The 10,988-nt window shown below is 42.4% G+C and overlaps 1 protein-coding gene across 1 annotated transcript in view; it reads right to left on the bottom strand.

Moving 5' to 3' along the window:
- Positions 1–10,988, bottom strand: part of eya1 (EYA transcriptional coactivator and phosphatase 1) — a 198,080-nt gene that overhangs the window by 16,505 nt on the left and 170,587 nt on the right. Inside the window, exon 12 of the mRNA XM_048595676.1 lies at positions 2,743–2,801. Within this exon, the coding sequence (XP_048451633.1) occupies positions 2,743–2,801 (59 nt within the window). The remainder of the gene's footprint in view (positions 1–2,742; positions 2,802–10,988) is intronic.

Genomic DNA, 10,988 nt, shown 5'->3' with positions numbered 1-10,988 from the left:
GTGTTCATCCAGCCCTGCACCTTGTTGTCTCTTTCACTCAGAGGGTGATAGGTATATGGAGCATGCTGCCTGAGAAGGTGTTAGAGACAGATCCTTTCGCAACATTTAAGAAGCATCTGGATGAGCACTTAAAATGCCAGGGCATGGCTGGCTCTGGCCCAAGAGCAGGGAAATGGGATGAGAGAAGTTTGGTGTTTGTTGGGTGGCACAGACATGGTGGGCTGAAGGGCCTGTTTCTGTGCTGTCTGACTCTATGATTTTGATCAGATCACCCCTTACCCTTCTCAATTCCAGAGAAAACAGGCCTGATGTGTATAGTCTCTCCTCATAATTTAACCCCCGAAATCCAGGTACCATGGAGATGTTCCATGTAATCGTGAGTGTTGTAGTCCATGAGCCTTGGCAATCTGCCTGTGCAGTGGCAGTGTTAGAACAGGTGGTGGCCCTCAAAGTGTGAGGACGCAGAGATGGTAGCACTTCACAGAATGTCAGAATTGTTACAGTGCAGATGGCGGCTGTTCAGCCCATCATGCCTGCACCTATTATTTAGTTCCGCTCTCTTGCCTTTTCCCCATATCCTTGTATACCATTACTAGCCAAAAAGCCATGTAATGTCTTCTTGAATGCCTCAATTAAACCTCCCTCCACCATATTTCCAGGCAATGCTTTCCATACTCCAACTACTCACTAGATGGAGAAGCTTTTTCCCACTTCACTGAAAACAAAAAAAATGCTGGAGATTACAACGGATCAGACAGCATCCGTGGAGAGAGACCAAGCTAATGTTTCAAGTCTAGATGACTCTTCATCAGAGCTCAGTTCACCTTAGTTTCATTTGTGCATCGCTTTAAATCTATGACCTCTTGAAGAAGGGTCCTGACCTGAAATGTCAGCTTTCCTGCTCCTCTGATGCTGCCTGGTCTGTTGTGTTCCTCCAGCCCCACACTGTGTTATCTCTGACTCCAGCATCGGCAGTTCTTACTATCCCTCTTGCTCCTGTTTCTTTAAAGTGGAAACAGCTTCAGTCTACTATTCTGTCCATTCTCTGAATGAACAGAAAAAGGAACTCGTGACAAACAACTAGTTATGCTATTGTACCAATGGACAGCAGGGAAGATTATTCACTGTACTGCTGTGTGATCCAGCACTGACTAGGGTTCCCATTTTGGTCCAGGTCAGCTGATACTGGTGATCTGGACTCTGCAGAGACCAGGAGGATACAGCAGCGCAGGAACATGAGTAAGCCATTCAGCCATTGTGCCTGCTAATGGTGATCTAATACGACCATGGCTGGGTGAGAATTACAATGCCTTTTACCCACCTCATCCCCATTACCAACGGTGTCCAGGGTTATCAGAAATCTATTCATCTTTACCTTAAACATTCTCAAAACTGCACCTCCACAGCCTTCTGCAGTAGAGAACTGCAAAATTTCACCATAATTTCTTCTCATCTGGTGACTAAACAGCATCCTTCTTATTTTTAAACCGTGTCTCTTGACTACTTAACCAGCTGAAGCTTATCCTACATCTACTCTGCATCACCTTCTTTCCATGACCCCACCAGGAGCATCTCTGGGCCCCTGTTGGTGAAATGGGATGCCAGCATGGGCCATGCCCTCGGTTACACATGCCAAGCCACACAGTGCCTGTCCTGCAGCATCTGAAGTACTTTGTGGCTGGGCTTTCAATATGGCATCATTTCGGTGTGGACTGGTTGGGCCGAAGGGCCTGTTTCCACACTGTAGGGGTTCTATGATCTATGATGAGGGCTGGCTCGGCAACATTTATTGCCCATCCCTAATTACCCAGAGGGTAGTTAAGAGTCCACCACATTGCTGTGGGTCTGGAGTCACATGAAGCTAAGGACGGCAGATTTCCTCCCCTGAAGGGCATTAGTGAACCAGATAGCCTTTTGCTGACAATTGACAATGGTTCATGGTCATCATTTTTAATCGAATGCAAATTGCACAATCTGCCGTGGAAGGATTTAAACCCAGGACCCCAGGGCATTAGCTGAGTTTCTGGATTAATAGTCTGGTGATAATACCATTAGGCCATTGCCTCTCCTTAGCCTCTACGAGAATACCCGAAGGTTCTGGCAGTGACAAGCCCTTCTAACTCTCCTGCCATGGGATGCCATGAGATAGCTGCCATGGAGCCCAGAGGTTTAGAGAAGAAAAACCAAAAGAACTGTGGAAGCTGTAAATCAGGAACAAAAACAGAAGTTGCTGGAAAAGGTCAGCAGGTCTGGCAGCATGTGTGAAGGAAAAAAATCAGAGTTAACGTTTTGGGTCTGGCCTAATGGTAAAAATCACCAGACTATCCAGAAACTCAGTTCTGAGGAAGGGTCACTGGACCCGAAACGTTGACTCTGACTTTTTCTTCATAGATGCTGCCAGACCTGCTGAGCTTTTCCAACAACTTCTGTTTTTGTTTGAGGTTTAGAAAAGATTGAGTGAACAAATCTGCTCCACGTTTCGGTGGACTGGGTGCCATGACTCTTCCCCAACGAAATACTTCAACTCAAAATGCAAATACTCAGTCTGTAAGTTCTACTCAATAAAAACTGAAAGAATTGTGGATGCTGGAAAACAGAAACAAAAACAGAAATTGCTGGAAAAGCTCAGCAGGTCTGGCAGCATCTGTGGAGAGAAATCAGAGTTAATGTTTCAGGTCGAGTGACCTTTCCTCAGAACTTCCTCCTAGAACTGTAAATCCTACTATTTTGTGATGAACATACCTCAAATCCTGCCCATTATCATCTGATGATACATCGTCGATATGAACTTGATCACATTCCTGTAAAGAATTAAAGATGTTGGTAAGATAATTTAAACATTGGCTAAAACTAAATTCTATCTGAAACAGTTCTGAAAATAATGGGACAAACAGGGAATTTATATACCCACCAAACTTCTGTTCAACTATTTTGACTTTCTTTTAGTAAAACATTGCTATAAAATGCAAATTTACCTATTTACCTTTATATAGCATATGAATAAACCGTGGCTATAATTGAATCATTTTTAAAAGACAGCATTAAATAATCTGTACTGGATTAATGAATAGATGACAGCCTTGTAAAATTACCATTTCCACTGACTTGCCGAGAAAAAAATACACTGAAGAGCCATTTGGTTTGGACAATGACATCAAAGGTAATGAAAACAGTTTTTGCTATTCAGCAGTATCTTTCTAATAGTAGCACCTGGTTTTGGGTGCTTTTGTAGTTGTATGGCACCTTCAACATAGTAAAATGTCCCCAGACAGGAGTGTTATCAAACAAAATTTGACACTGAGCACCATAGAAAAGAAAAAGAAATGCCATAGTCTTACCCAACCACGGGATGGATTAAAGGGAGAGAGACAGAGAAACAGAACTGGTGGTGCTTTAACCTGAGGGTTACCATGCCTCTGGTGAGGGGAGAGGTTGAGAAGGAGAGTCCTTCATAGTAACCTCAGCTGGTGGAGGAATAGAACTCAGGCTCATGGTATTACTGTACATCACAAACCAGCTGTCCAGCCAACTGAGCTAACCACCACAACAGGAAATTAGAAGCCAAGTTTCCTCTGATTTCTCCGGGTGCCGCGCTGACCTCTGAAACCCGCTGTAACTGTTTTTTTACATCACCAGTATCCACAATCCCATGGAGCAGCTGCGTGGCCCATCAGCGAAGGCTTTTATTCATTCACAAGACGTTAGTGTCGCTGGCTCAGTCAGCATTTTTACCCTGGGTAGTTCAGAGTCAACCACATTGCAGTGAGTCTGGAGTCACATGTAGGCCAGACCAGGTAAGGATGGCAGATTTCCTTCCCTAAAGGACATTAGTGCACCAGATGGGTTTTTCAACATCAACAATGGCTACATGTTGCCTTTTAGGCCAACTCTATACCGAATTCAAATTTCACCATCTGTCATGGTGAGACTTGAAAATGCTAGCCTGGAATTCTGGACTCCCAGTTCAGTGACATTACCATTACACTACCACCTCCGTTTTTAAGGATAATTTTAATGGAGCATAAAGAAGGGTAGAGACAGAGAGGTATAGGGAGAACAATCCAATTCTTACAGCCTTGCTATTGATGATTAAAATTGGGCATCCTCAAAAAGCCAGATTTGGAGGAACTCAGAAATTTTGAGGACATGTAGACTTCAGAAGATTATAATGAAATGAAGCCGAGACAGGACATTGCTTAACTCGGTGCTAATTACCCTGAGCACAGGGTGGATTGGACTTGATGTGAGTTAGAATGCAGGCAGTTTAGTTTCCGATCACCTCAAGTTGATGGAAGGTAAAACTTGGGATGTGAGTCAGGTTTGTACTGAAATAAACCTGCAGATAACGAAAGCCTGGAGGAAGTTTTCAAGGCAGGAGCCAACTGAGGCAACTTTACAGAAGTGGAAACAGGCAGTCTTAGTAATAACACGGAATATGTGGAAGACAGCTCAACTCAGAGTCAAATATAATATCAAAGTTACAGACAGTCTGGGTCAGCTTTAGACAGTTGCCAAGGAGATGGATGGAGTCAATGACCAGGAAACAGAGTCTGTGGTTAGGGCCAAATGTATTCTATCCACAAGATGCACTGCAGAAATTCACCAAAGATCCTTCACCACCATTTTCCAAACCCATGACCCCCAACTTCCATCTAGAAGAACAACGGTGGCAGATGCATGGGAATACCACCACTTCAAAGTTCCCCTCAATGCCACTCATCATCCTGACTTGGATATATATCGCTGTCCTTTCAGTATTGCTGGGTCTAAATCCTGGAACGCACTCCCCAAGGGCATTGTGGGTCAGCCTACAGCAGGTGGACTTCAGCAGTTCAAGAAGGCAGCTCACCACCACCTTCTCAAGGGGCAACTAGGGACAGGCAATATCCCACAAGTGAATTGAAAGAAACTGAAAACAAGAAAAGCCAGAAATCACAGTGGGCCTGGCAGCATCTGTGGAGACAGCAAGCTAAGGTTTTGAGTCATGATGAGAAGGAGGGAAGAAAAAAGGTGTAAGGGTGGCCGCAGTCACACACTGAGTGGAGATCCAGGTCTCCAGCTGTCCTCTGAGTGCCAGCAGCCTGGGGCATTTCTTCCTCAGTAAGAGCAGTCATAGTGAGGTGCTCACCATATTGTGTATCTTCATTTTCTGTCATGACAGCTCCCAACAAGGTCTGAGGCTACTGATATGTTGTGGGGGTGCAGGAAGCTGCCTTGTCAATGCCTCCTTCAAGGCATCTGTACTCTCATCTTCAGAGGTCAAGGAGAGGGTTCCCGATGGAGCCTCAAGCCTGAGTTTGAGGGTAGGTTTGTGGAAGGCTAAAAAGAGAGAAGGCATCAAAGTCACTGGTGATAAGTGGTGTCCAATGACTGTGAGTGACAGTGGGGGTAAAGGGGAGGAAGTGGCGGTAACATACAGAGTGCTACGTATTCATTTGTAAGATGTGGATGAGTCAGCAGCCTCACAGGAGTGACCTCAGTCTTTTCCTGCGAGGCCCACAACTCCCTCCATGTAGAGAGGAAGGTGCCTAATTTCGGGTACCTCTCCAGCCTCCGTGTGCCCTGTTATGGGCTGTCCTCTCCTGGAATGAGAATCGGGGAGGGAGGGGAGCAGGAAATGAGGCCGGTTATGGAGACTGGTGGCTGTCAGTGCAGTAGGGGAGAGATGGTGAGATGCTCCAATGGACTGAAGAGGCAGCACAGAGGGGATCCAAGATTGATGAGGGAAGGCTGTGGGTGGGGGAGGGGAGCTGGCATAACAGTGAGAGTAGTACAGCATGTGTGCGGTGATGGAGACAGCGTGAGTGAGAGGTGGCATTTACTGTGGCAGAGTGGAACAGGAAACTGACCTTCTTTCTTCATTGCTGGCTGTTTCTCTGCACCCTGGGGACTTTGGCGGTGGCCAGGCTGGTAAGGTTTGGTTACACGGCCTCCACTGTCACTCCTCAGGGAAGGAGGTGATCCTTCCTCACACCAGCTCTTCCACCAGGTCCTCCAAATCCCTGCTTGTGAATCTTCTCCTTCTCAGACATCTTGTGAACATATTTTTGATTTGATTTGATTTATTATAGTTACATGTATCTGAGTACAGTGAAATGTTTTGTTTTGCATGCAGTACAGGCAGATCATACCACACAAACGCACAGAGACCATAAGGTGATTGAACAGGGTGAAGAATACAGAGTTACAGCTGCAAAGAAGGTGCACAAAAAAGCAAGATCAACATTAAATTTGAAATTTGAAAGGTCCATTTAGAAGTCTAATAACAGTGGAGACGAAGTTGTTCTTGAAACTGTTGATGCGTGCATTTAAGCTTTTGTATCTTCTGCTTGACAGAAGAGGTTGTAGGGGAGTGTTACCAGAATGGGAGGGGTCTTTGATGTTGTTGTATGCCTTTCCAAGGCATTGGGAGTGTAGATGTAGTCTATGGATAGAAGGCTGGCTTCCATGATGGTCTGGGCTGTGTTAACAACTTTCTGTAGTTTCTTACAGTCCTGGGTAGGGCAGTTACTGTACCAAGCTGTGATGCATCTGGATAGAATGGTTTCTATGGTGTATCTGTAAAAGTTGGTGAGGGTCCTTTTGGACATGCTGAATTTCCTGAGCCCCCTGAAGAAATGGGGCATTGTCGTGCCTTCTTGACTGTCGCATCAACGTGGGTGGTCCAGGACAGACTGTTGGTGATCATCACTCCTTACAACTTTACACTCTTGACCATTTCCACCTCAGCTCTGTTGATGTAGATAGGGCCGTGTCCTCCTCCTTGCTTCCTGGAGTCGATTATCAGCTCTTTCCACGTCCTTCCATGTGCACAGCAGCTTTAGAATGCTCATGCTCGGCTGGGTGAACTGTGGTATTGTGAAGATGGCGCGAACGCAAGGGCTTGCTAGCCTTTAGGTCGATATTTGCTGAGTGGTGAGTTGTTCTGGGCAGGGCGGGTGGGATGGCAGGGTGGAAGTTGGACATGAGTGGTACCATAGGAACAGGGTCGGCAATTAATGCAGCAAGTTTAGTAAGACTGAGCAAGAGAATTCATTAGGCTTCACCACAATAAACCCTTCAATAGAACTGGTCGCAATGCAGTCTTACCCTAAAAACGATGCACAATTCTGCCCTTATTTCACGGTTTTCTTGCATAGCCTCTGAAATTCCATTAATGTTCTTGTTTACCAGTTTTTATTTTGATCGTGTACTTATATTTGACATGTTTGTAAGGAACTTGATTCCAGATTTAAAAATAGTAAACATTTCAAATTTTAAAAAAATCATCTTTAAATGATTAAGTAAGAAATAAGCCTGAACTGAAAGAAAACAGTGGAAAGTTACTCTTTATCGGTGACTTAGTGAGCTCAAAATTAAATTTGTAAGTAGGTTTGAACTGTTGATTTAGGTCTGTTCACATGATGACATCTTAAAATCCCTTTTCATAAATTTTAAAACGAGTAGAACAGTTGTAAATAAAACTCCATTTCACATTATGATTTGAATTTGAATATCATACTCAGCTGAGTTATTTCAGTTGATTCTCAGAGCAATGAAACACAGACTTACTGTTTTTGGATACTGAATGCTAGAAAAATTGAACCTGATGCAAACTGCCAATGAAATTATGACCCCTGATTGCTGTTGAGCCACACACCGCCGTTTGCCTCAGGCTTGCAATGAAAAGGCAAGTAGATGAAAAAAAAATCTGCAACTAGTTTGCTGGGGATGTACGATGTCCATGTTTTGTTAAATTGTGTATAGCACAATGAGTTTAACACAGGACACTGCTCAGAAAACATGCTAGATTCCCTCCACAAGGTAGTGTTTGGGAATCGTACAAAAGATGTGTTATAATGAGGGGCCCATTACAGGGCTGGCATTTTGTGGTTTTCTATTACAGAGGAAAGAGAGAAAAGTATCAGAAGTTGTGGTATATCTCACAGAGTGAATCTTTTCTTTCACAATGAAAAATGCTACCTTAGTTGGACATTTTGCAAACTTCTCTAAATAAGCAAATAATATGTTTAACCTTGAACATTTTCTTTTCACTTTGATTTCAAGACACTTTCTTCTTTACCTTCTTGGATTTGTGGGTCAGGGCGGGTGGGGGAGAAGAGGAGTGCAGAGAAACTGAAACCAGCTGTTCTTTAACAGAATTAAAATCCTGACCCTGAACCTCTGTTCTAATACATCTATTCTGCAATCAAGCCTCTCCCAGCAAGCAACGAGGGCCAAGGAGGAAAAGACTTTGACCCTGTAACCTTCTCCTCCTTCTTAGAGGTCAACAGCTTCAGATAAGAGAGAAAGAAAGTCAATGCGGCCTCACAGGAGGGCTGTGAATTTAACATTTTAAAACATAAGTCACCGGCTGAAGGCACAGTTCAGAACATTTTTAAGGTGTTTGTTTAATCTGTTTCGAGACAATTCATGGGGACCTCTCTTGGATGACGATTTTGACAATTTGTCACGGGGACAGCTGACTAAATGGTACATTTGAGAAACTAGTGAAACGCAGACATATTTGTTAAAAAAAAACTGACAGAAAGAAAAAAAATTAATGAAGGCCATGGCTACGGGAGGGGTAGAAAGTTGCTCCCGAATCATCACACTGGGTTATAATCCTTTTATTCAGGATAGGCGTGCTTGTATACATAAAAGCAAAACCTCAAATTATACAGTTAACATCGTTAGAGACAAAAAAACCTTCATCAGAAGCTCTTTAGTGGAACTCCAGTAACCCAATTACCAACTAATTGCCTGTTAATGAATCTATTATCACTATTCTTCAACATCCTGTGTTTGTTTTTTCTCTGCGTAAATTGTTTAGGTTGTCAGCATTAAATTGGACCAACTGTTTGAAGCATTGTTAAGAAAGCAAGATTTCCATAATTATGTAACGCCAATTGTCACTCTTCTTACTTAAAGTAAAACATTCAACAGCTGAAAATTTGTTTACTTGTGGGATTGATTGAATATGGTAACTTTAACAATCAATGATTGCACATGGTGTGGTTACAGGTTAAAATTACTGTCTCTTTGTCCATTGCTTTGAATGTTTAATTGCCTTTCCTAGCAGGCGTAATAAACTACGCCTTTAGGGATCTACGTTATCTCAGTTGCAAGAAAAACACATCTTAATTTTACAGTAAGTGGAGAATTGTATCACATAGGATGAGACTATCTGGCCCATTCATTTGTTCTGGTTCTACACCAATACAGTTGTTACCATCTGCCAGTTCCACTGTTTGACATTTTGCCATCAAAATCCAATGATCTCTACCTCAGCCACTGCCTGAGACAAAGAAGTCCATGCTCCTAAAACTCACAGGACATTACTTCTGACTTCCTCACTATCAACGTGACAATTTTAAATCGATGACTCGTGTACACCAGTTCTCCAACCAGAGGAAATTGTCATTCCATACCCACAAACAAAATCTTCATTGTTTTAAAAAAAACTTTGCTAATACACCTTTTCTTAGTTTTTGTTCTGTGGTATTAGTTTCAGTATGTCCATTCTCTTAATTACAGTTGACCCGCCAGTATCACAGTAAGGAACCTTTTTTAACATGGGGTTGTAACCTTGTCAATGTTTCACACATCTTCATCATTAAATTGTATGTTCTAACACTAAGGCCATGATTTTGGCATTTTTAACAATAGTTTAAAATATTTAAAAATATTTTTAAAATAACTTTACAGTAAGTTGTGCTTTTAGAGAATTACAAAAATTATGAACAATTATGACAAAGTAAAGAAGGATATGTTGTTTCAACGAGTTGGTATGTCAGTAACCAGGGGGGTCACTATTTCAAGATTGTCAGCAAGAAAGCTTAAAGTTAAATGAGGAGAAGTGTTTTTACTCAGAGTTGTTAGGATTTGGAATACGATGCCTAGGAGAATGGTGGAGGCAAATTCCACAGGAGGTTTCAAACAGAAGCTTGACATTTATTTGAAAGTGATAAGAGTTTATGGGGATAGGGCTGTAGAACAGGATTACTGTGTACCTCTTTTGCGAACAGGTACAGACATGGTGGGTTGAATGGCCTCTTCCTGTACTGGAAAATTTGACGTTTCTATGAATATGTGAATTACAAACCCAACAGACCTTGTCTATTATGCAAAGCCTATTGCACCTCTCACTTTAATATGCAGTCTCAGTCTTTGTGTTTCCTGCCAAACTGTACTATCTTGCAGTTATTCACATAAAATTGCATCTTACACCTGTCTGTACACTCCACTATGCTTTTGATGACTTTCTAAAGTCTTTCGCTGTTTACCTTGCTGAGTATTAAATCTCCTATATCTGCGCTGTCAGAAATTTTTACGTTGCACTCCCGATGCTCAAGTTCAAATCCCCAATTGTCTAGAACTAAACTTAAAGTGGACCAAGTACTGATGTCTGGGCACACCTGTTTCAATTGCTCTCTGACCTGGTAACCCTCTGTTTCTTGTCCGTCAACCACATTTCTATCAATGCTACAAAATTGCTGGAAAAGCTCAGCAGGTCTGGCCACATCTGCTGAGAGAAAGCAGAGCTAATTTTTTGAGTCCAGTGACTCTTCAGAACTTCTGAATTCACTGGATTCGAAACGTTAACTCTGCTTTTCTCTCCACAAATGCTGCCAGACCTGCTGAGTTTCTCCAAAAATTTCTGTTTTTCTTTCAGATCTTCAGTATCCGCAGTTCTTTGTTTTAGTCTATCAATGCCATTTCATTTCCCATATTGTTTATATTTTATCTTACAAGCTTCTTGGAAGGTACCTAATTGAGCCCCTTCTACATAAGTAATAGCTAGTACATTTCTTTTGTCTATCCCCTTCATTCAAAAAACATTAAGCTTGTCAAAAGAACATTTAATCCAAGTGTGTGGTTGCTGGCTTATTACCTCTTAACAATTTTATGGATAATCCCTCTCACCGCTTGAATTCCAACATCCATTCCAAATGCTCCATTTATCTAGTTATAGATATTTTCTAACCAACTTGGTAGACATGATGTGG

The sequence above is a fragment of the Rhincodon typus genome, chromosome 4 (assembly GCF_021869965.1).
Source record: "Rhincodon typus isolate 14 chromosome 4, sRhiTyp1.1, whole genome shotgun sequence".
Classification (NCBI taxonomy): Eukaryota; Metazoa; Chordata; class Chondrichthyes; order Orectolobiformes; family Rhincodontidae; genus Rhincodon; species Rhincodon typus.
Note: the sequence above shows the minus strand (reverse complement) of the source record. Positions and strands in the feature narration are given on the sequence as shown.